The 24,995-nt window shown below is 56.3% G+C and overlaps 5 protein-coding genes across 5 annotated transcripts; 2 read left to right on the forward strand and 3 right to left on the reverse strand.

Moving 5' to 3' along the window:
* Positions 1-19: 19 nt before the first annotated feature.
* On the forward strand, positions 20-2,753 carry VDAG_03413 (kelch repeat protein; the record flags this gene model as incomplete). The annotated part of the gene is made up of 5 exons (XM_009657278.1): positions 20-612; positions 684-720; positions 770-1,252; positions 1,314-1,607; positions 1,659-2,753. The coding sequence occupies 5 exons, from the start codon at positions 20-22 to the stop codon at positions 2,751-2,753; spliced, it is 2,502 nt and encodes an 833-aa protein (XP_009655573.1).
* An 819-nt stretch (positions 2,754-3,572) lies between these two features.
* On the reverse strand, positions 3,573-4,328 carry VDAG_03414 (uncharacterized protein; the record flags this gene model as incomplete). Its single annotated transcript, XM_009657279.1, has 2 exons — positions 3,573-4,192; positions 4,253-4,328. 2 exons carry the CDS (start codon positions 4,326-4,328, stop codon positions 3,573-3,575), a joined length of 696 nt encoding a protein of 231 aa, XP_009655574.1.
* An 8,139-nt stretch (positions 4,329-12,467) lies between these two features.
* On the forward strand, positions 12,468-12,965 carry VDAG_03415 (uncharacterized protein; the record flags this gene model as incomplete). Its single annotated transcript, XM_009657280.1, has 2 exons — positions 12,468-12,791; positions 12,888-12,965. The coding sequence occupies 2 exons, from the start codon at positions 12,468-12,470 to the stop codon at positions 12,963-12,965; spliced, it is 402 nt and encodes a 133-aa protein (XP_009655575.1).
* Positions 12,966-15,435: 2,470 nt separating this feature from the next.
* VDAG_03416 (uncharacterized protein) lies at positions 15,436-17,088 on the reverse strand (the record flags this gene model as incomplete). The annotated part of the gene is made up of 1 exon (XM_009657281.1): positions 15,436-17,088. One exon carries the CDS (start codon positions 17,086-17,088, stop codon positions 15,436-15,438), a length of 1,653 nt encoding a protein of 550 aa, XP_009655576.1.
* A 3,230-nt stretch (positions 17,089-20,318) lies between these two features.
* VDAG_03417 (VPS9 domain-containing protein) lies at positions 20,319-24,415 on the reverse strand (the record flags this gene model as incomplete). Its single annotated transcript, XM_009657282.1, has 3 exons — positions 20,319-21,004; positions 21,054-24,032; positions 24,082-24,415. 3 exons carry the CDS (start codon positions 24,413-24,415, stop codon positions 20,319-20,321), a joined length of 3,999 nt encoding a protein of 1,332 aa, XP_009655577.1.
* Between the last annotated feature and the right edge of the window lie 580 nt (positions 24,416-24,995).

The following is a 24,995-nucleotide window of genomic DNA, read 5'->3' on the forward strand; positions in this document are numbered from 1 at the left end:
CTTACGCGAAGCTTCCATCATGCCGGCCTCCATGGTTGGCAACATAAAAAAGGGCCGCCAGTCTGTGTTCAGGGAGGTCGGGCTCGACGACGACCTAAGCGATGACGGCTCGCAAGCGGGTCCGACCTCGCCGAGGGCGGACCGGAAAGCCTCCCTCGCCAGCGAAAAGGAATTCGGTGCCATCACATCGCTGCCGACGAAGCGACAGCGAGACGACGACGTGCCTGATGCCGGCCGGCAAAGTGACCGTGATACCAGTGGGCAGTCGCACGACGAGAATGAGGACGGTCGCGACGAAGACAATGAAAATAAACACGAAGACCAGCAATCCTCACGGCCGGAACGCCGCCGATCGTGGTATACCAAGCTAGCAGCCGGGTACAAGAGGCCTCGCATCAAGACGGTGGCGACGGCACCTCCGTCCTCGGTGTCCAGTCTGCAGCGATTCACCGTCATTGCACTGCTCATTGCCGTTGTCTTTCCCGCTTTCAATTATCGCAGTGGTTCGAAGAAAATCGACGTCGGCGTTGAGGCCGGTGTCATTCAAACCAGGCAGACCAGCCCAACCGACGTCTGCACCAGATGGGCGCATCAAGGCAAGTGTCCCGCATCGTGAACGCCATCCTAGACTAACACGTTCAGTCGCTCAAATCAATGGAACACTCTACATTTATGGTGGACAGGCCAAAACACGTGGTGACCAGGAGTTCAACACGTGGAGTAAGACAAACCACATCTACAAGCCTGCCAATTCATCTCCGCTGACCAGATCGTAGACAAGAACTTTCTGAGTCTCGACTTGCAAAATTCCTGGGGCATTGACGAGCCGAAACTGACCGGGCTCAAGATCCCCGATGGACCCCCGGCCGTCTCTCTCGGTTACCTCTGGCAGGACTACGACAACTTGTATCTCTACGGCGGACAATTTGCCGACAACGTCGACGACGGCAGCGGCGAACCTCAGTATGCGACACCCGACCCAATGGCACTGTGGCGATACGACATCAAGAACAAGGAGTGGTCCAGCTTTGACGACCCTCGCACGTCGGCCGGCAACTACTCGACGCAGAGCGACATTCCCGTTCAGAGAGCCGCCGAAGGTGCCGGTCTATCTGTTCCTGAGCTTGGGCTGAGCTGGTATTTTGGAGGCCATCTGGACGTGGCTACGACCCGTGGCTGGTCGATTCAGATTGCCCGTCTCTTCCTCAGCAGTCTGCTCGAATGGACGCATCCTGGTTTCGCCAACACCGGCGTCGACACACTGCACAGCTCTGGCGCTGGCGAAGGCGGCACCCTACCGAAACATCACTGAGGGCGGCACCCAGGGGGGCGAAAACTTTCCCGAGCGGGCCGATGCCGTCCTCATCTTCGTGCCCGGCTGGGGCAAGCGCGGTGTTTTGATCGGCCTCGGCGGAGGTGCCAACGAACAACTCACCGAGAATATGGAAAAGCTCGATGTGTTTGACATTGAGACCTCCGAGTGGTACAACCAGGAGACCTCTGGTGACAAGCCGCCCGTTCGAGTCAATCCATGTGCCGTCGTTGCCAGTGCGCCGGACGCGTCCAGCTTCCAAATCTATCTCTTTGGAGGCCAGGATCTGGCTACTGTGAGTATCGCAGTGACTTGACCATACACCATAGGATACTAACAGCACCAGGGCAATCAAACCCAATACAACGACATGTACATCCTGACCATTCCCGCCTTCCACTGGATCCGCGTCGACAATGGCGACTCGTCCTCGGTCCCCGCACCTCGGGCAGGCCACACGTGCACAATGCGCGACGGTCAGATGATTCTCGTCGGTGGCTACGTCGGCGAAGATATTTCATGCGACTCACCCGGCATCTATGTCTTCAACGCCTCCTCTTTACAGTGGGCCGATAAATTCAACGCCGGCGATCACGATGCCGACATAAGCTCGGACAATCTGGTCCTTGCCAATTCATGGGGCTACCGCGTCCCCGAGCCCGTGCAAAAGGTCATCGGTGGCAACGCCGACGGCAGCGCGACTCTCACCACTCCCTCCAGCGGACCGGCCACTGATGGACCTTTCGCGACGGGCAAGCCCCCCGTCTTCACGATCACCGAGAGCGGCGCCACGGCGACCATCACGCAGCCTGCCCCGGGTGCCACAGGCGGCAACGCCGACACGCCCAGCGAGGGCGACAATAGCGGAGACGACGATGGGGGTAACTCGAACGCTGGACTCATTGCCGCTGGCATTATTGCAGGCATCTTTGCCCTGCTGGCCGCGTACCTCGGCTGGTGCGCATGGCTGTACCGCCGCCAGGTCGCCGCCTACAAGCAGCACCTCGCCGTCGCGAACCGGTACCACGGGGCCTCGAACGCCTCCTTTGGACTCGGCGGCGGAGCGTTCGGCGGCCTTCTGGGCCGTGGCCGATCGGGACGCGGCCACAACCGCGACACGAGCACCGCGAGCGATGACAGCTTCGGCTGGGTCGGTCCTGGCAAGGAGCCCAAGTGGATGCCGGACGAGCTCACGCCCGGCTCGAACAGCGGGACCACTGCTGGAGGAAGCAGCAGCGCGGCGGGCGGATTTGCGCGCAAGAGCGAGGATGTCAGAAGCGGACGCACGGGCGACGGGACGAGCCGCGGGGCGCAGACTGATCGCGACAGCATCTCGAGCATGGAGGCGCTGTTGGAGGGGCAGGAGCCGAGTTTCTTCTCCGTCGTCATGGGGCCGAGACGGGCTCTGCGGGTTGTTAATGGGGCAGAGGATACCCGGTAGATACGTGTTTTACGAGACATGAGCCCACGATTTGGCGAGGCTTTCTGGGTGGAAGAGGGCTGTGAGAGCGTGTTAGCGATGAGGTGGCTTTGTTCGATACCCTTTCTTTTCGTGCAGCATACAGAGCAATTGAGCATTTACATGAGCAATCAGTCTTGTTGATACCTTTGGCGTCAAATGCCACAGGGACGAGGGTGAGGTTTTGGGTGGGCATGTGTTGCCAGACCTTGATGCTACTCAACTAGAGCTACCCGACGACAACTCGGCGACCAGTTCGTCAACCAGAGTGAGCGCGTGGGATTGTTTGGGCAATCGCTATGTGTATACCTTACGTTTGATTATTGGCGGTGATGACTTAGGTTTACTGCTATGAACGGTGGTCCTCTGCTGGACACCAGTCTGCACTGTGAACCACAAGTATCATATCGCTAACGAATAGCACATAATCAGCTGCGAAACCTTGTGTCTTTTTCATTGAAAGTCGAGTACAATGCAAACCAAGGTTGTGGCCACTCAACATAGCCTACGATAATCTTCTTGGTAACCTACTCTTCCACAGTTACACCGTCCCTCCCGACCAGTCCTGTTCAAAGAACTAAACTCTGGAAGATGCGGCTACGTATCCGGGGACCTTCAGTGCAAAGCTGAATAATGTGACACTAAACAATCAGCTATACTATACAGATATTGTGCATCTCAAGGGTCATACGACGCTGAGATAAAGAGAACAGGCCAAAGGACTTACTACTTCCAAGGCCGGAGCGAGTATCGCCTCCACGCATCTCGTCAGACACCCAACTTCTCCGAAAGCCGGGACCACTAATTGGGCCCGTCGAGGTTAGCCATGAGCTCAGCAGCGCACTCCAGGTCCTCCAGACAAGCCATCACTCCGTCGAGAGCAAACGGGTCGGTCTGCCTCTTTGTCATCTCTCCAGCGGCGGCGGCAACCTGAGCGTCCTTGGCCTGCTTCAGCATCCTCTCCCTGCACTCTGGCTTCCGGAGGCAGGCCTTCAGGCCGTCGAGGATTCCACCAGGCCTAGGCCCGCCGACCTGCCTCTTGCTCTTCTTGGTGTCGTCGATCAGCTTGTCGATCTGATCGAAGAGGTCCTTGCGGCACTTGGCCGCGTCGAGGCACGTCTGCACGTTTCCGATGTTCTCCAAGATCTCTTTTGTGTTCTCGGGCTCCAGGACCTGGCCCGGGATCTTGAGCTTGTCGAGCTTCTTCGCGCAGGCGGGATTGTTGCTGCAAGTCAACAGTTTGTCCTGGAACTTCTGGAAGTCGGTCACCTCCTGCCTCTTGGTGTTGCTGAGGGGAGCGGCGGGAGAGGCGAGGGCGCCTTGCTGGAGCTTCTTGATGCATTCGGGGTTGCTGATGCAGGTGAACAATTCGGCCTGAAGATCCAAGAGCTTGGCATTGTCAATGCTGGCATTTTCGAGCCCTGGCACCGCCTGTCATTAGTGCCTGTAATGAGGAGCGCGACTTTGGTGTTTTCCCTTACCTAGGTTGCCCTCAGTCAAGGGGGCAGCGACGGCGAGAGAGGCGACAGAGGCCGCGAGGATGGCGGAGACCTTCATTTTGAAGAACGGCTGTCTGTGATTGTTTACGTGCGAATGTCGGTGACGATCTCGTAGTCGGGCTGAGACGTAAACTTGAAAGGCGCTTGATGAGCATGCTACTAACTCGGGGTAGCATGAATGGGACATTATATATCCATCTTGACGACGCATCCGAACCAGAGCGGAGCATCCCTCCCGGCCGCCTTGAACGTCATACCTGGTAGTGCAGGAGCAATTAGGCAGGGCGTCTCTGCTGCGACTCAAACGGCTGGCACGTAGATTACGCCAATTACGGTAGCGACGTCCGAGGGGGCGTGACCAGAACCTACGTGCCGATGAGAGCGGCCTGTCTCTTGGGATCCCGGCGATTTGTCTCGGCACTCATCGTTCAATGTTGCAATCCCGAGCCGTGCAACACGAAGGCTTGATTCATTGGTGCACGAAGGGTAGGGGTAGGTTATGATGGACTTGAAGTAAACCACAACATCAGGGTCATGGGAGCTTCTGACCCCAACAGCAGCTGCTAGACAAGGTAGCACTCAAATCTGCGGGGTCTTCATCTCGTATCGCACATGTCTTGTTGAGATTCCTCCCCTGAGCTGTCGCAGGAGGCCATAGGGAGAGTCAGAGCTCGGGGCGTGGATGAGACAGGTGGACCCACGGGCCGAAGAGGATCAGGAACGGGCCGCCTTACTGGTCTGTATCTTGTAATACTCCGGGCTCGTGTTGGAGCGACGCAGCTGGCAGATTAGGTCTTCCCATCAGAATGTCTAGGTGATGTCTGATGAGTGAGGGTTAGCTAGCTGTCTTGATCGAGGGGATGGGCATTCTTCAAGCCGCGAAGCTGCCTGGTTCCTTGAACGAATCAAATTCCTGTTCGAAACGAAATCGGTGAAGAACGACAGTCACATAGAGTTGACCTGTCCGATTTGTCAGAGGTCTTGTCGTATCATTTGCTCTCACAGCAGTGACCAGTCTTGACCGTCATAGGAGTGCATCCTGCCTCTGTCAGCGGCAAACTCAGACTGGGGAAGGGAATGATGGAAGCACTGAGTACATAGCATAGTCGCGAAGGCCGTCGGCGCTTTCGTCTTCTGGCTCATATTAGGGTTTGCTTGCGCAAAACAATATCATCCTCATCACCGAGATATCACAAGAGAAATTCACAAGAGAAATCGAATGAAATGCCCGTCTCTACCTGAGGACTCTTGTCGTGGATAGTGAAGACCGAATGCAGAACTCAACACGACATGGCGGCTTCAGTCGAAACACCTTTTAGTTCTTCTAATTCAACTACCTACTCCGACGATCTTGGCCCCACCAATACAATCTTTAGATGAGCCCTTCTTCAAGATGTAGATAATGCCCTTCGTAGTGGCGCGTTACCACCTTCCTTCGATTTCTTACTTGAGCAGCACAAACTCAGCCGGCAAAGCATTTTGTAAGAACGATATGATAGCAGGGAACCTCCACCCTCTACCAAACGGTCATTAAATGCGGGAGGTCCCAGAACTCGGTACTCACAGGGTAGAGCCCGGTATAGCATTGAAGCCATCCTTTTGCGCGACAGTGCAGGCTATCTGAACAGAGGGCGAAATTGTCTACCTATACAGGCACCAGGACTAACGCAAAGCTTAGTGTCAATGAGACTTTAACTCCTGAAGCAAAAAAAAAAGCTCTCATCAAGTTGGTGGATCTGCTTTGCGACATAAACGATGTCGTGAATCACTTTAGCATCCCCAGTATAACAGGCTACTAGAGGTGTTTTGTGACAGCTCAGTCAGTTCACAACACATATACTTCCAAGAACGGGGAGCTTAAGATATTCACATGAGCATCTCCAACTACGCAATCGTGGATCTTAGTTGTTAGTGAAGTTCGTCGACAAGATCTATTTATCCGAGGCGCAGAATGGCAGAGGAGCCTTGTTTCACATTGGCTCATTGGCAGCTTAGATTGTATTTTCGTGTGGATCTCCGTCGTGTCGTCGCCAATCTGCAGTCAGAGCCCTCATCACAAAGATGCGAAGATCCCAAACGTCATGGTGTTTTTGATGTTTTTCAGCGCATAGCACCGATCCTTCACTGGTCCCACAACGGTGGTGCGAGGGAAGTCCCGAATGGCACACGTGTCACCACGGAATTGAACAAAGTGGATTGATTGTTGTTAAGGTACAAAAGGAGACTTCCAGAAGTCCAAACGAAGGTAATTGGTCAGATCCAGCATCGGTAAGGAGTCTTACCGGGGCGATAACGACAGAACAAATGCATCAAATGAGGACTCCACATTTGGGATGAAAGTACTCCTGGGTCACAGAACAGAACCTTGCCTGATCGGCAACACACCCCCTCAGATGGGTAGGCGAGCCTCTCTCTGACCATCTGAACCACGAAAGATCAGGCAGATGCCTGTTGGCGGCTTTTGGTAGAGAATTTGGTGCCTTTGGAACAGTTGGCGTTCTCAGGGCAGATGAAGGAAATCGTGCTTGTGAAGCAAATAAGGATGTGTGTAAGTGTTAGGAGAGGTGGGCGAAATTGAGCAAGCTGTTCACTGGTGGACCGCTGGTACGCACTCCATCTGCAGAAGCTTCACGAAGTTCTGATGCTTCTGAGTCGGGAGAATCTTTGTAAGCCCATCGCTCACTATCTTGTCAGTGCTCATCCAGTCCACGGATATCTTCCCCTGTCTGACTGTTTGTCGGATCCAAAGACGATGGATGTCAACATGCTTGAGCTTCGTAGTGGCTTGAGGCCTCTCACTAGTGAGTAACAGCAGCGTTTGGCGGTTATCACAGAACATCTGGATCGGAACCTTGCCATGAAAACGTAGCTGAAGCTCCTTGATCAGACGAAGAGTGGCAAGGTAGTTCCTCGCTGCGACACTGAGGGCCACCAGCTCAGCTTCGGTGCTAGAAGTGACCACGGATCGCTGCTTTGTAGCTTTCCAGTCAATTGGACCTCCAAAGAGCATGGTGGTGTATCCTTGTGAGCTAAATCTGGTGATGGGATCATCGCCGAATGATGCGTCGCTCGCACAATACAGCGATGTAGAATGGTCTCCTGATCCTCCGTAGGACAGCGAGAGAGTCCTTGTGCGATAGAGGTAGCGGAGACAGTGGTCTGCTGCAAGGTGATGGAGTTCTGTCGGCCTGAGCAGAGACTCCGCAAGTCTTGAGGCAGCTTTGGCCACATCAGGTCGTGTTGTGGTTGCTGCGTAATTGATGGAACCAATTTTGCGTTGGTATAGTTGAATGGATTCAGCAGAGGCTTCGTAATCCTTTGGAGCAGGTGCTGGGTCTGTTGATAGAGGCGTCAAATGACCTCTGGTGGATGGCTGGAGGTTGAGGTCCTTCATCTTTTCAGTGATGTAGTTCTCCAGAGACAGCCAGAGCTTGCGCTGGCTACGATCTCTGACCACTCTGATGCCTAAGAACCATCTGACCTCGCCAAGTTCTCGCATCTCGAACAGAGACTTGAGCTGGCTCTTCAGCTCTTCGGCCGCTTGGCGATCCTCTTTGCGGTTCATGAGGATGATGTCGTCAACGTAGAAGAACATGATCATGCCTCTGCCCATGAAGACACAGTTATCTTCCTCGAGAGCCACGAGGCCGATCTTCCGCATAGCCTCGGACAGCAGCTTGTGCCAGAGAAGCGGTGATCGGCGCAAACCGTACAAAGCTCTCTTCAGCTTGAAAATCGTGCGCCTCTGTGGAGCGCCCTTCTTCTGTTGCATCTCCTGCATGAGATCCCAGCCCTGAGGGGCCCAGACGTAGACTGTCTCGTCGAGGTGTGCATTTGGAAAGGCGTTGACGGCATCCAACTGGTGCGTGTCTAGGTCAAACTCTGCACAGATGGCCATCAACGTTCTGAACGTCTTGGCTGCCAGTGTCGACGCGTATGTTTCCATCTCATTCTTGGGCTGTTGGTCTCCTCGTACGCAGAGCCTGGCCTTGAACTTGGTCACGTAGCCGGTGGAGTCAACCTTGTATTTCCAGACCCAGGTCAACCCGAGAACCTTGTGTATTTCCTGGTCGACCGATTCGAAGGGGACTTGCTCGATTGTGTCCATATTTTCAATGGTGTTGACCTCCTGGACGCTTGCTTCTAGCCACTGCTTTTTGTGATCAGAATGAAGCATCTCCTTCCAGGATCTTGGCTCCGCGGGCATATCTGTTCGGAGAAGCGGTTTCTTGTTCGATGGAGTCTGAGTGTGAAAGAATGAGTATTCCACGGTCAAATGTGATGATGGAGGCATTTTCTTGCTGCGGCGGGCTCCTAGAGCCTGGTCGGTGGGGGTGCCGTCTTTGAACTGTGACGGCTTTCTGTCTCTAGCGCTCCTTCGAGTGCCTTGGATTTGTGTTGATGGCGACGGCTGTGGGGCTGGTGCCACTGATGGTCGGGCCTCCACAGTCTCTGTCTCGTCTTCAGCTGAACTTTGATCAGCTGGTGTGTGTTGAGGTGTTGATTCAGGGCTCCGAGCTACTTCGATAGTGTCTTCAATAGCCTCTTCAGTCACTTGAATGGTGTCTGGCACGGGGATCGTGTCTTCCACAGCATCTTCAGCCCCTTGAATGGTGTCTATTACGGCATCTTCCACCCCCTCAGAGACAGCTGGCTGGCCTTGTCCAGTCTCCGTCTCTGGAGTTGGACGTGGTGACGGCAGGACATCATCTCTGCTGGCTGTGTGACCTTCCCGGGGTCGCAGTATCTCCGCGTTGATCTTTCCTCCAAGTTGGAATGTCCGGGCTTTCTCGAACAGGTCGATGGTGGCAACATCGAACTCGTCAATGTCCAGTGACGAGTTGAAAGGATTCTGGGCGTCCGCAACGGGCACGTCCAAAGCCTGGAATTCGTCCTGTAGAATTGGCTTTGGGGATTGGGCGTCCTTGAAAACTGTGGACTCATCGAAACCCACGTCTCTTGTCCTCAATACTGCTTTCATCTCTGGAACCCAGATTCTGTATATGTTGCTGCTGTCGTATCCACAGAGATAGCCGATGTGGGCTCTCGGAGCCAGCTTCTGCTTTCGGTTACGTCCCTCTTGGGCGTCTGCCGTGAGAGGATACGCCCTGCATCCGTATCTTCGCAGGTGAGCCAGGCCTGGAGCCGTAGTTCGAGCGGCAAGGCCCTTGGAGTTGAGCCAGTCGTTCAGCCTTCCTTCTGGTGTCGCCCACTGTAGGCGTCCCTTCGGCGTGAGATTGTGGAGATATGCAGCGGTTTGTACCACCTCTGGCCACAAATCCTCCGGGAACCCAGCAGCCGAGGTAAGGGTTCTTGCGATGGTGAATATCGTGCCTCCATTGCGTTCTGCGGCACCGTTCTGTTCTGGTGTCCTTGCGGCTGATCTCTCCAAGAGAATGCCGCGCTCTTCTGACCAAGTAACCAGATTGCTGCGTAGTGCTGAGTCCCAGTCAACTCTCAGGACCTTGATGACCAGATGGTACTGTCTCCAGAGAAACATCTCAAAGTTGATAAACGCCTGGAAGCCATCTGCTCTGGCAGGCAGAATCCTGACAACAATCTTCCCCGAATATGCGTCCGTTATTACAAGGCACGACTCCATGCCGTTGTACGACTTCCCAGGGCTGAAGAAGTCCAGGTTGACGCGCTCAAATGGATTCGTCGTCGTGTACGTTGGCTGTCTCCGAGATACAATCTTCTTGGATTTCGCTACCCCGCAAGACTCGCATTCGAATGTTGTTGGCCCTTTCACCCCAACTCCAGTACAGCTGTATGGCAGCTGCTGTATGGCCTCTGGGTGGGCATGAGCCAGCCGTTCGTGCCAGAGCCTCGAGTCGCTGACCATCGCGGCTCTCTGCTTCTTGGAGTGATAGAAGGAAGTGGTGCTATGTAGGGTGTTCACCGCATACTGGCCACCCTTCTCCTGAAGTGGGATCTCTGAGCCAGTGGCTGGGTTGAACAGCATGTTCCTGAGGGAGTCCAGTCCGAGTCCTTGGCGTTGGAGCTGCCTGGCTGAAATAAGCGTCGTCGGGTAGTCTTTGATGTACGAGACATCATGGCAGGTGATGCTGATGACGTTCTGCTTGCTGTCGAGGGTGTCGATGGCCATCGTGCCATGCCCTTCGACGGGGCTTGATTTGCCTCCTCCTGTGCTGTATCTTACAGTGTCGGTGGCCTCGCGAAAGTTGGTGAGGAGGTCTTTGTTGTTGGTTATATGGTTGGGTGTACCCGAGTCGATCAGGAACTCGTGACGGAGATCCCCTCCTCGGTTTGTCCGTTGAAACTCGTCCGAATCAGCGACGGAGAAGTTGCTCATGAAGTTGGTGTACTCGTCATCGCAGCTCTGTTCATCATCGTCACCGAGGAAGTTGTTAAAAGCAGAGACGGCGACTCCACTGGTGCCTCTTGCCTCCTGCCGCTTCTTTTTGTCCTCCTTGATTTTCTCGTTCCAGAATTGCAATGTGCTTGGCTTCATCCTTTTCTTCGCTTCGTCAATGTAGTCCAGCAGGCTCTGATCGGATTGATAGCTCTTCTTCCTCCGGTGTTCCGCGATATTTGGGCACAGACAGATGGGCTGACACGCCTTGGGTGCCCTCTTCTGCTGTACACAGTCGCAGAATGGTCTGCGAGAAGGCGAGCTGTTTGGCTGTTGAGGAGAGTCACGATGGGAATCCTGGGCACTCGTCCGATCACTTTGACCATTCCGGTCCTTGCCCATGAAGGTCACCGAGTCGCTGTAGAAGGACGTCTGAGATGGCTTGGTGGTGAGGCGATGCGGTTGGTAGTCTCTAAGGTAGCTCTTGTACCTCAACGCCAGTACCTTCCCTCCATCACGATCATCCAGCTCCCGGCGAACTTGGTGGGCGCACTCTGCTTCGGCCCACCCTGGAGACACGGAAAGAATTGCCCGAAGGAATTGAACATTTTGATCTGCGGCTTCTTTAAGCTGAGGAATCCCGTGCTTCTCAACTTCGATACAGAGTAGGATGAAGTCGTCAACCCACTTCTCATGGTCCATCTTCTTGATCATCGCCATATGCTCCTCCCAGCGCTGGCGAATGTATTGTTTCTGTCCCATGTCGGAAGGGGCGAAGTGGTCCTTCAACGCCTTGAGCCACTCCTGGCTGCTTTCCTCGTTCATGAAGACGGCCGAAAGGCTCCTGTCGACTGTGTTGAGGATGTATTTCTGGACCTCCTGGAGGCCCGCTGACTCCCTGTTGTGGATGTCCAAATGGATCTTGTACAACGTCAGCAGTGTGCTGAGATCTCGCGTCTCATCTTCGAATGACGGTGCTGTTGGCTTCTTGGCCCTCTTGGGCCGCCTGTCAGCCTCTTTGTCTGGGTCGACTAGATCCCAGGCCTCGTAGGAGGTCGCCACGGCTCTGACGGAGTTGAGCCATGTCCTCCATTCCTCCCTCCTTGTAAGTGTCACTCTGTGCTTACCAGAGTCCATCTTGAGGATCCCTGGGCGTTGTCGGAGACCGTCGGGGAGGTCGTTCGATGGTCGCGACTGATCGCGTGTATGTTGAATATCATCAATTGACCCCGCGTGTACTCAAGCCCTAGGCCACACGTCTCGGAGGTTCAATTGGTCTTGAGGAGCTGATTTCTCCTGCTTCGATGTGTCGTGGAGAGATGATCGCTCTCCTGGAGGATGTCGGTAACGGCCCTTGGCCAGTGGTCGTCAATGGCGAAACGTCGCGTCAATTGACTGTTGAAGTGCAGCGGCGATTCAGCTGTAGACAGCTTCGCAGCAGGCGTATTGGCCGTAGGCGCCCTGCTGTAGATATCGAAGGTCAAGGAGCTGTATCGTCGCCCGGGCTCATAACTGTCACCACGGAATTGAACAAAGTGGATTGATTGTTGTTAAGGTACAAAAGGAGACTTCCAGAAGTCCAAACGAAGGTAATTGGTCAGATCCAGCATCGGTAAGGAGTCTTACCGGGGCGATAACGACAGAACAAATGCATCAAATGAGGACTCCACATTTGGGATGAAAGTACTCCTGGGTCACAGAACAGAACCTTGCCTGATCGGCAACAACACGTGCCTAGACCACTGCAAATCGAGTGGAATCTCCAACCCCACCACCAGGCAGTTCAAACTGCAACATCCTGCTCATCACCACTGATTATTTGACAGGCAGCGCACCACATTCGGAAAGAGTAGTTCATCCAATCTGCGATATCACTTTGCCATGGCAATCCAGATCCCCAGCCGAATAACATTTGAGGGCCCCGATACGGTCCGGAAATGGGGCGACGCGGCGCGACTTCGCAGGGAAGTGGAGGCCATGACCTTCGTCCAGCGCGAGACCTCCGTTCCCGTCCCCACCATCCTCGAAGTCTACTTCGATGATCATTCCGATGAATACAAGTGCTGGATTCTCATGGAACGCCTACCAGGATCTCAGCTCGGCACGGCGTGGCCTGAGATGGATGACAACGCTCGTTCAGAAACAATCAGGCAACTCAGGTCATACCTGGAACAGATCCATCACCTTCGTCCTGCCGGTGCCGGGGTAATCGGATCCGTTTCGGGGGGCGCGGCCTTTGATTATTGACTGAGCAATATGCATACATGCGGGCCTTTTGCTTCCGTTGCTGACTTTCACGAGTTCCTCGTTGCCCCGGTCAAACAATCACCGCGTCCCGGAACATTCGCGAAATGCAGGGCTCAATTCCCTGATACGTAGGACATACGCTTCGCCCACGCAGATCTGTCGTGGGAGAATATCCTCGTGGACGCATCCACTGGAAAGATCACCGGTATTTTGGACTGGGAGATGGCCGGGTATTGGCCGGAATGGTGGGAATACAGGAAAGCATTGTTCGGTTCACGAAGTCAGCCGTGGTGGATCCAGATACTCAACCAAGTCATGACGGAGTACTCACGGGAAACAGAAGTTGACATGGATGTAGAGATGTTCTAGATGACATTGAGCATCAGACGAGGGGTTTCCGTGGGTTAGGGTCGTACGATACGTCTCACGACACAATGATACAGCAACCATGATTACTGTAAGAAACAATTTTTCACAACATGCATGCAGTTCAAAAAAGGGACTACCCACTCAATCTTCCGAGAACATTTGCTTCGTCAACCCCAAGTCTATTGGCGAGTTTACTAGGAGCTAAACAAGGTACCCAGTACTACCAACCTCCTCCAACTTCAACATCCGAATCCAGCCCAACCCGAGCATCAAGCCACGAGCCTCCTAAATCCCAGCGCGACATCCCTCTAGTCCTTAAACAGAAAGGATAGGCTCTCCACACCAAAGCGTGATGCAAACACCACGAGGCGCGCTGCAGATGCCGCAGCTCTCATTGCAGCACACGAGGCCGGCGCCGCACTTGTTGGGGCCGCACTGCACACCGGTCTCGAGCCCGGGAGCAGCCATGGCAAAGGTGATTTTTTCGGTCGACGGGGTCGTGGTGGGGGCTTCGTCGCGGGCCGCCATGTCGGCGGGGCGAGCGACGGCACCCAGGGTGAGGGCGGCCAGGACAGCGAGGGTCTTGAAGGAAAGCATGGTTTCGGTTGGTTAGATGATTTTATCAAAATTTGTTTGAAAATGATGTTGATGGTTGGTCTTAAGGGAGGTCGAGTGTGAGGGTTATCGAAATGTGGTGTCGAAGATTGGGGCAGCTTGTTATCTTTATACAATTTCATCGCCCAGGAACCAAGCATGTTGTTCCATATCAAGAAGACCAAGCACGTTCTTCTCGTATAGTTCTCTACACAATCCGTTCTCAAAGGCTTGGTACGTGACAATACGCGAGTTGGTTCGGGGGTTCCCTGCTCCAGAGTCTATGTGTCCCGGCGCTCAACTGGCCAACCAAAGACAAAGAACACCTCGACCAGAAGCGTGCGCACCACCAAGTGGCCGGCTGACATGCGGGGGGGAAGGCAACATAAGGCCCGACTGCCCGGCAGGATCACAACGAAGCTGCATCTTCCCATAGGCCAAGCAACACATCTCGTGCCCCCTCGCGGAGACAGAGTTCAGCACCGTCCGCCTCGACCTGGCCGCGAACGGAAGAGGTAGGGGCATAGGTGGGGGGTAGACAAGCCGCAACGATCACAACATGCCGTCAGCCAAGCGGCTGCATCACGATTCGCCGGTCTCACACTCCTCGCCTGTCCGCGTATGAATTTCCCGGTCGTGATCACCTTGTCAACGGCCGCATTCGACCGGGTAAGCAATTATCTGCTGACCCGATGTGCGGAGCTGAAGGATTCGGGCATCCTTGCCGCTCATATCTGGCTGAGTGGCTTTCGAGGTTGGTGGAACGCCTTTCGACAGCTCTCATTTACCCGTGCACGAGGCTGTAAGATTCGAAAATGCGGTCCATGATGCGGCTGGGCGTAACCGACCGGCGGCCGCCGATCCCGCTCCAGGGATGTGCTGCAGCAGTCATGCCACCGAATGGAGTCGAACGTGGCCAAAGTGCCTTACGGCAATATTCCAATTCAGGTTCATTTCAGCTCTGAGCATTGGAAACTCGGGAATATTGACGAAAGCTGTGTAGCTGGCTCTGTTGCTTCATTCGATCGGCACATATCCTGTGACTTGGCAGCTCTACCCGAAAGCCTTGCTCTCACTGACGAGACAGACGAGACGTCGGATAGCGCAGAGGCGGACTGAAGGATTGACTGGCCACGAAACTGGCCTACTTTCCGCTTCGCAAAGCTACTCGCGTGCAATCTGTTTTAAAGACATCTAGGAGCGTTGCGGAACAGAAGGATGAGGGGGCTTTTCAGGTACAAGACCACCAAAGCATAAACATCGGGCTACAGGTAGTCTTCTAATCTATACCCGGCAATTGGCTGTGGAGCCGACCTGCGAAAGACTTCTCCAGTCTGTTCATTAACTCGCCTTGCTGATTTGGAGTGCCTACAAGTAGAATGACGTTGCCGAGCATCATGCGTCACCGGCCGATAAGATTCGGTCTAGAAATGTGATACTACCGTCCATGATACACCATTCATACTCGAAGCTTGATGAAATGAACGCTTGTGATTACGACAAAACTAACCAAGATACCACATTTCACTGATCATCAAAACCATGATCATCAGTCATCCCACGTTTCTCATTACAAAACGCATCCCCCAGCGAGCACGGATCCAGCCGCGCCCATTATGTTTTCCCGTCGCCTTCTGGCCTAAACACCTCCGTAACGAACACCCCTCTTGCCCAGTTCCTTCCTGCCCACAGCATCCTCAGGCCAGACCCATCCCCTCGCCCTCTTGGCCTCTCTCTTCTCTGCCAGCTGCGGCGTCGGCATCCACGAGTCCCTCGCAAGGGCCTTGCGTCTCGTGCCCTCGGCCGGAGCCCCAATTTCAGCCTTCCAAGCACCGGCAGCATCACCAGCCATGACGCAAAGGCCCCAGAGCGCGAGGCAGGCCGTCAGCTCACTCTCGCCATCACCGCCGGCGAGGGGCACGGCACAGACCTCGAGGAAGCCAAAGTGGGGCGTGCGCTCGTTGCCGTTACGCACGATGACGAGCTCAATTTCGGTCATGATGAAGCCGTAGCGGGTGCCGTGAGCGCGCATGGCGTGGTGGATGGCGGCGAGGCCGCGGAGGTACTCGACGCGGGCGACGGGACCGGCAGAGCGCATGCCCGTGTTGAAGCGGTCGAACGCCCGGACGAGACCGACGGCGCGGGCGGTGGGGTTGCCGCCAAAGATGGCCGCGGCGGAGGTGGCGTCTGTGGAGCACGTCGCGAGGAAAAGTGGCTCTGCGTTGGGGCTGGTCGCTGACGTCTTGGGGGCCAGAGATAGGCTCAGAGGCGTCGTCGAGGAGAGGGCGAGCGCCGCGTTGAGGCGGGGCAGGTAGTGAGCTGCGTAGATGGCGTGAAGCGCCGACTCCGTCTCAGGGTGGCGGGCAGAAGCAGCCGGCATGGGCAGCAGGGGCGCGGGAATGGGGCAATGAAGAAGTGTCGCCGCGCCAGGCAGAGAAAGGATAGTCTCCAAGTTAAAGGACGACCAAGGGCGGACTTGACGAACGTCCCACCAGAAGTTCTTGGCTTGGGGGTCGCGCATGGGGAAGGAAACGGTGCGGACCAGGGAGGGCGCCGGGTTGGAAGCGGTGAGGTACTCGTGAAGAGTCGTCGTGGCCACAGGGTCGGGTGTTGACGACACACTCAGAGGGGAGGGGGCCCGAGGCGTGTAGGAAGAAAAGTTGAACGTATCCACTGGCTGCTGCTGCTGCTGCTGCTGAACAGGTGCAGGAGTCGGCGCCTGGATGTATGATGGCATCTGGCGATACGTCGGGAAGCCGAACTTTTCAATGGCCGTGTCATCGAGGTTGCAGGTGGAGGCACGGCGGGAAGAAAAGTCAAACTCGTCATCCTCGGCAAAGGCAACGGGCGAACAGAGCAGCGAAGTATTCATGTCGTCAACCTGAGGGTAGAAGGGCATGCCCCACGAGATGGTCTCGGGGTTGGTGAAGCTGCGAGCATGGGAAGGGCGGAAGGTGGCGGAGGCAGAAGCACGCTTGGGGATGGCACGAGCCGGCGGTGAGGCCGTCTTTTGGCGCTTGGCGGGCGACTGATCGAGGGCCTGGTCCTGGGAGCGGATCTTGGGCAAAAGGATGGGCCCGCGGTGGTGGACCGGCGGCGAGGCACGGCTGGGGGTGCTCATGCGGGTGCTGACCGTGTCGGCGATGGAGTCGGCGTTGGAGGCCATGGAGTAGACGGAGCCGCGGGAGCTGGAGCGACCATGGCCAGCATTGAAGGGGATGTCGAGGAGAGAAGGGTCGAAGGAGAAGTTGGCGGGGATCTCGCACGAGGGATAGGCGAAATCGAAGGCCATGTCGGCTGCCAGACTGCTTCGTGTTAGTGAGAGGCCCCCCCCCTTGAGACGTGTATGAGGAGCTCGTACGTGGACATGGTTGCGGGTGGCAGGGAGCTCTGTCACAGACAGGGTACAATATTAGTGGTTAGGAAGGCTGCGAAGAGGGGAGACCAGCTCCTGTGTCGTGTCGAGTTGCCTCCGGGTTTGAGAGGCTGTTGAGAGTGAGGGGCGGACAGGGTGAGTGCCGTGAAGCAGAGGCCGGCCGCGTCCAGGACGACCGTTGAGATCTATGTCTTTTTTGGATACACAAGGAAAAAAGGAAGGAAAGCGATTGGGAAAGAGAGGGGAGACGAGGGGCGATGCTGGAAGGCCGAGGAGTGCTGATGAGACGAGTGGTCGTGAGGAAGAGAAGGGAGGGGGACTGCGAGGTCCTTTATGATGGCAGGACGACTGGAGCCCAATGGATGGTGATGCGGCGCGAAAGGGTCGGCGGCGGGCCTCTGCTCTGGGGGTCCACGGTTCGTTCCCACGGTGGACAGGGTTGCCGCAGGTTCCATGTCTTTTGCCTTTTGGTGCCATGTCGGCAGAGAAAGGGCTGTTTGGGTGAAGACAATGACCGCATCGGGCTCAGGCTGGGCCTGCGTCTGGGTCTCGGCCATGAGACGCGACAGGGCTTGGAGCCGGGGTGTGCATCTGAAACACGACGGGTTCTTTTCGATCGGGAGAGAGAGAGGATGAAGGATGAGGGAGACAGGGCGAGAGGCTTGCAGGGCGGTTGAGGGATGGGATGGCGGAGCGGGTTGATGGGTTTGACAGTGGGATGTGGGAGAATGGAGGAGGAGGGACGTCGAGGTTGACGATGGGGGTGGACATGGCGGACTGTGCTGTGCAGTGGGAAGGCACGCACTGATACAGTGCAGCCTTGGGGCTTCAGACACTGTTGTAGTCTTGTACCCTCGATCCGGGGTTCCTTCCCCTGTACCACCCGCTTCTCCCCTCTCACTGGCCAGCCCTCGATGCAGTGACCTAGGTAGGTACCTACCTTCTGCAGGCTTCCTGCAGGCGTCTCTGACTCATTTTTAGACACCAAGACATGCCATGACACCTTGACACCACGACACCGAGGGCTCCAGCTTCGTACATGGTACAGCTCTAGCGTGGCACCGAGAAGGCCAGTAGAAGGGAGCCGGTGGCAGACGCGGTGCTGGTGTTTGTCTGGTCGCGCGCGCTGTTGCCCTGGGCGCTCAGTCAACAGTCGCGACGACCGCGAAGCCATCACCAAAACCCAAACAGGCAACACGCGTCCCTGGGCGTTGCGATGCCGGTTCCCAGTATCACGCCGTACCCTCGCAAAGCTTCTCCTTTGTTTCTCGACTTCTCTGTTTCTCTACTGTTTTACAGTGGGCCTTGGCCTCAACCACACCCACCTACACTTGCGTGGTCAGGCAGCTAACCACCGTAGTCGCCTCACCACCAGTATGCCTTCTATTTCGGTCATATCGTATACACCCGTCCAGCAGACAGACGCCTGCTGAGGCCGAGCAGGTGCCCGTATACACAGAGGGCAATTTCGGAAAGCGAGCGGCTGCCGAATTGAACATCGACCACTCACCCCCCCGAATCCCCGATGCCCCCAAACCGTTCGGTTTCTCGCCCTCCGTAACCGCCGGCGCCTAAAAGACCTCTCTTTGAGGACGGCGCTTACACCAGACGAAGCCGCCCTCACGCCAGCTTCAGGCCCGCCGGCTGTGCCCCCCTCCGCTGTCGCCTGGTACGTAGGTGTTACCAGACCAGGCAGAGGAGAGGCCCAAGGAGCCGCTTGCCGCTTGGGGAGGGGGAGGGGGCCGCTGTGAGGATGCCCGCCCGGCTAGCTGCCGCGTCTCCAGCATGAACCGGCGCAACGGCAGCGGTTTGGCTTGCCGCTGGCTTTGTCCCACCTTGTCCCGCAGCCAGCCTCAGGGCATATGAAATGAAGCATGACCTAAGCAGGGCCCTTGGGCAAAGGCTGCCGCCGCGTACAACGCTGCACAGCCTCAATAATCCCCCCCCCCTCCTACGCGCCACCCGGCTCCCACGCGCTCATTGGCCGTCCGTCATACCCCAGATCGCCCTCGCCATTGGTCCCCGACCCCGGCCCAATCTGGACGCGCCGTGCGAGGGCGCCGGACCAATCGGCACGCGCCGCCAGCGATTGGCTCTCGCCTCTTCTCATTGGGAGCGTGTTTCCCACGTCCACGACCTGTTTGTTCTGTTTCGCGCACGCTCGGACGCCGCCGTCATGCTGATCGGTCGGGGGAACATGGGTTTGCACAGACAGACTTGTCATCCCGACCTTTTCGAGAAACCGGGGGGGAGGGGGTAGGGGAGGCTTCATGCTGGCACCGGGGCCACGGTGGCAGGTGACTCATGCGCTAGACTCGCCCCCTACTGCAGAGCTGGAACACGTCTGTTCTTGTTCGCGTGTCGGGGGGCAGCGTCGTGGAGGTGGTTGGGACGTGTATGCTTGGACGAGCTCCTTGGTCGACGTGGCTTTCCTGCAGGACAGCATGATGCAGAATGGGTTGGCGCATGATGAGCGATCGCTGCAGCTGGAGCTTCCCTGGCGGAGGAGCTTGGACGGGATCCTCAAAGCTATCCCGATGAAGACCTCAACAAGCACTCTGCAGACCAACCCTCTTCGCCATGATGACTACTAAGGCAATTTCGTAGTGGTATCATACAGCAGACAGACACATCATGATAACTCCCGTATTAACTCCTGCTTCAGCGGGCGGACCGTGTAGACAGGCCAAAAAAGAAAGGCTGGCAACAAGCAGAGAAAGAAAACAAGAAGAAAAACCAGGAAGCTTCTATTCGCTTTCACCCTCCCAGACATGGCACAAACACAACGCCTGGCCCCGTGTCTAAATCCCGCGCCGATCAACAAAGGAAAAAAAAAGTGTCAGCTTCAGCCAGAAAGAAGACAGCGCTGCAATCGTCCTCCAAGCCCACTGAGCAACCCATGCCGAGATCCCCCAGTCTCGGCCGTTAAGTCTGTGTTTGTGTTCCTCTCCCGACGGGAGACGTCCAGCCTCCCCCGGGGTGTAGTGTAGTGTACCCCGTCATGCTGCAGCAGCCCACCTTTCCACCCCGAGCCTCCTCGCCAGTCAAAAGCGTGCCTCGCAGACGCGTCGTGACGAACCCGTCCCCCCCTCATCCCACGCGTCGTCCCATGGTGTTGACGACCTGTCCACCGGGAAACAACCATCTCAGACCGGCACGCTCGCCACCTCAGGTCCGCCTGCATCTGCGCCATCACGAGCAGCTGCACCAGCCGGGTCTTCTGATGCTTGACTCACTTCAGCACTGCTCGCACCACCTGAAACGCCCGGCTGCGTGACTTGTTCGCCCTTGGCCTCGCGGAGCTTCCGGAGAAGCCTCGTCATGCCGTCCAGCCGGATCCGCTCCTGGATGATCATGCCGCGAGCAAACTGCCGGATCGCGTGCCGGCCCATCTTCTCGTGCGTCTCCTGGTACCCTGCGAGCTCGCCCGCCACCACCTGCTGCGTGTACCGCAGCTCGCGCCCTAGATTGTCCAGCTGTTCCTGCGACTGGCGGGCCTTCTCCTCCTTCTCCTCGTTCATGCGTTGCCTCGTGTCGTCGAGGAGGCCCAACGGCCATCTGGATGATCGGCTGAGAGAGTTGTAGTTCCGCTCGATCGTCTTGCGCGCCGTGGCAATCTGCGAGATGAGCGCCGGCGGGCGCGACAATGCCGATAGCAGAGCCTGGACCGTTGTTTGCAGGGCCAGCAGCGAGCCGTGAAACACCGTCGGAGGGTTGAGCTGTGTTGGCGCCAGCACTCGGACATAGGCCTCGAGGGCAGTCAGGTGCGCTTCTGGCAGGAACGGCAATGTTGATACTGCGCGATGCAAAAGCGAGGCGGCATCATGGAGATCTGCCACATGTCAGTACACGTATGCTACGTACAAGAGCAAAAGACCTACCAGAAGTAACGACGGCCACGGAGCTGGCCCGTCGAGCTACGCTCTTGGTCGAGTAATTGACGCTGCGAATCATGTCTCGCGCGTGGTTGATGAATTGCTCGACTTCGCGAACGTCTTCCAATGGCTCCAGCTCTTCTCGCACTTTTTCCGCCCTCGTCTCTGCCTTCAGGTTGCTGCGCTGGTCCATCATGTCCAGCTGGATATCCGGCACCAGGAAAAACTCCCACAGCATTTCATGCGTCGAGAATGTCGAGTGCGCAAGCATGATGCGAAGAAACCAGTCAGTCCTAATCTGGATATCTCGCAACACCGCCCTTGACGGTTTTGATGGGATCTGAAATGGCGACCTGGCGTTCGCAACTGACGGTATCCAGGAAGCCGGGTTCTCCAGCGCCAGCAGATTGCCGAGATGCTCAAAATCCGAAAGTGACCTCCGGCTCGTGGTGACCGTGTATGTCAGGTGGTCAGCTGGCGCAGCCGACTTTAAGACCAGCCGGACGGTGGCATCTTCGACAAAGTACGCCCGCACGACACCTGTGATGCGTGCGTCGGCGCCTGGCGGCATGCTGAACAGCGCCAGATCGTCAATCTTATTCCTCACCTCGTCATCCTTGGCTAGCTCAACAGCCGTCAATCCACGGAGCTCCCGAGCTGCAGTGTCGACCCGAGGGTCGACAAACAGTGTGCGGACCATGTCAAGCCTGCCATACTTGCTAGCGACCATGAGTGGCGTGAACTTCTTGTCGTTCGTCGCATTGACATCGACGTCGCACTGTTGCATGATCCGAAGCGCCAGTTGTGGGTCGTTGACAATGTGGAGCAGTGAGTTTCCCTTTCCGTCAATGTGGTCGTCAATATGCAGCGGCTGCCCGTCAGCCTGCGCTGCCGTGGCCGCATCCAAGCCGGCCGGCACCATCTCGAGGTAATTTCCGTGGTCGTACGAGCGGCAGAGGGCAAATAGCGGCGTCTGGCCGTTTTTGTCTTTTTGCCGCCAGGGCACCAATTTGCCAATCTTGGCTATTAGGTAGGGCGCGTGGAACATGTAATGCGCACAGCTGCGGCCCCATATGTCTTGCGAAGCGAGGTATCGCGATAATTGCTCCGTCGTCGCCGCCTTGGCTACAAAATCGAGGATCGTGTCGATGAGTTCCGTGTGACCTAATTGTATAGCGGCGCTGAGAAGCGTTGTATCTTCGTTGTTGATGTCGTCAAGGACAATTTGGCTGGTGTAGTACTCGTTGAGCGACAGCAGGTACCGGAGCACATCAGGTCTCTCATGCTGCACAGCCATCATGAGTACGGATTCGCCGAACAGATCATGTGTTTGTGATAAGCGCTCGACCGTAACATCGCCTTCCAAAGCGCTACCTAGGGTTCCGATGCTTGCGGCTCGAGAATGGTACGAGATTTCGGAGCTGCTCGACATGCTCCTCGTATCCATGGCCACCTTCTTTATCCTGGCCAGCGGTGGCATGACAAAGTCGACACATGACGATGATGCATCGCTCCCGGCTTCAAAGGGAAATACATGGCTCAAACCAGACCCAGATGAGAATCGCGCGGTTGATGACGCAGCTGTAGAGGGTCTCCGAGAGGATGTTCCGTGTGATGATCCATTTGTGACGCTCCAACTGGAAGATGGCCGGCTTGGTATTGGCGAGTCGCAGAAAACATGTTCATCCTCTTCGTCCTCGTCTTGCACGTTACGGCCGGGCTCTGGTTCCATAATATTTTGAAGGTCGTCCATCTTGCCATTCCGGGTAGCATCCCAGAGAGCCTTGTTTCGGCGGCTCGCCCGTCGAAGGCCTCCCGAGTCCATAGCAAGATACGCAAGGACTGCTTCAAAGGTACTTAGTGCATAGCCCATCTCGCCGTTCTCCACATCGTCGATGTAGATGAAATGGCGAATGTAAATTAGCCTGGCCTGCAGGTTCCTAACTTGCGCGCGAATGACGACAAATAGCAGGAGAGACACAAGCGTATCGGCGTTGACTGTGAGTGTCGTAGGCTTTTCGGAAGACGGGTTCTGTGCTTGACTGGCTTCCCCCACGGCCGTCAGTTGCGTCACCATCTTGGTCGTGGACAGCAGCAGCTCGAGCATTTCCTGGGGACTCATGGCGCTGCCCATCTTCTTGAACTCCTCGACGGCAAGCCCCAGGTGTATAGTCAAATCGTGCTTCACTCTCGGGCCGCCATCAATGCCGATGCCGAGCTGTGACAGGTCGATGAATTCCATCTGGCGAATTTTGGCCTCCAACTCAAGATCGTAGGGTCGCTTCATGGCGCTGAGTCGCGGGAAGATGAGGTGATGCACATTCTCCGTCACATAGCGCTCGATCAGCCGTTCCACGATTGGCCCAGTAAGGTCGGTAGTTGCGCCGAGCATGGACAGCTGCTGCTTGTCGACAGCCTGGAACAGGTCAATGGCAGTGGTGACGGCTGTCTCGAATGAGGCGCGCATAACATCTTCGTCGTCCTCGGCATAGAACGGCTCAGTAACAGGCACGGATTTCGGACCGATCATACCGTTTCGGGGGGTGGACATGCTGCTTGACCGAGCCTTCTTCATGGCCGAGGCGATCGGTCCATCGGGGAGCGGGTCTGGTATTGAAGAGGCGGATGGCGGCGGAGGTAGCGGGCGCTCAAAGACCATGGTGAATTCCAAGAACAGCTTTTCGAGGCCAGGCTGCATCTGGCGTGCAATGATGGGAAACTGGTTGAGAAGCTCATGGAAGCTCTTGATGTCCTTTTTCCGCGGCAGCATGGCGCCGTCGTTGGCAGCAGCGTTGGCAGCTCGGCTCAACGCCATGGCCCGTTTGGTCGCACCGTCGACGAGTATTGCTGGTGTGATGGTAATCTCCTCCCAAATGCCAACTAGCGGTTTCGTAATGTAATAGATGAGCCATGGTCTAGGCTCCAGGACATCAGGGTACCAGATGGCATCGTTCAAGAGCTGCGCTTGCGCAAGGGATTTGAAGCCTGACTACAGGTTAGTGGAAGCACAATCGGGTCTGCCCATGGCACAAACCTTTGTTGCTGTACACGTGGGTATCCTTGATGACGACTGTGCGACCGTTGATTGTGGTATACTGCTTCGCCTTGCCCCGCATCTCCCGAAGGTTCTGCGCAGCCTCCTTCCCGCCCGCTGCCGAGATGGCCGTCCCAGGTATTCGGAGTACATGGCTCGCTAGAAAGTCTTCCGAAACGATCACCTCCTGAGAGGAGGAGCCGCTGTCGGTCTCTCTAGATGTGAGGAGCGCATCGGTGCTCGGAACCAGCAGGACGTGGTGGTGCACTGGGGTGCACTGAGTCGGCAGGGAGCTTCGGAAGAAGGCTGCGAGGAAGGGATTTAGAGGTTGCATTCATTCGACCGGTGCTGGGTATGGGCTGGCCAGCTCGCCCAGCTGGGAGCCAGGATGACAAGGGGGTGGTGGGTGGTGTAGAAGGTGATTCGGAGGTATAGTCGGGCAGTCGGCCCTTGAGGATGCTCGATCGGAGCCGCAGGTGCTGATGACCTCTGGCGCGGTTAGGGTTCGGAAGTGGTCGTGATGGCGGGTTTTATTGCAACGGCGGAGGAGGTTGAGGTAAGTGCAGGAGCTGATGGAGAGGAGGTCAGGCCGATGCCACGAATGCTAGGTAGGCTAGAATCATATCGCGACCAGGACGGAGCTGGTGTGGATCTTGGGCGGACTGAATGGAGTGACTGACCTCATTCCAGTCCAGGGGGGAAAGGCGGCTTCTGGGGTCTGATTGGCGTAGATCTTTAAGCTGTTATCTGAATGGGCTTGTGAGCCTGGCACGTGACCAACAACGAACTACTTAGTCAGCTGACATCGAAGGGGGGCACAGCTCTGCATTTGACTGGGAACTCGCAAACCATCCATCCATCATCAGCATGCAAGCGAGCATGCATAGAGGGGGTCTTCCGAAGCCTCCTCATCA

Source organism: Verticillium dahliae, genomic scaffold (genome assembly GCF_000150675.1).
Source record: "Verticillium dahliae VdLs.17 supercont1.5 genomic scaffold, whole genome shotgun sequence".
NCBI classification, from domain to species: domain Eukaryota; kingdom Fungi; phylum Ascomycota; class Sordariomycetes; order Glomerellales; family Plectosphaerellaceae; genus Verticillium; species Verticillium dahliae.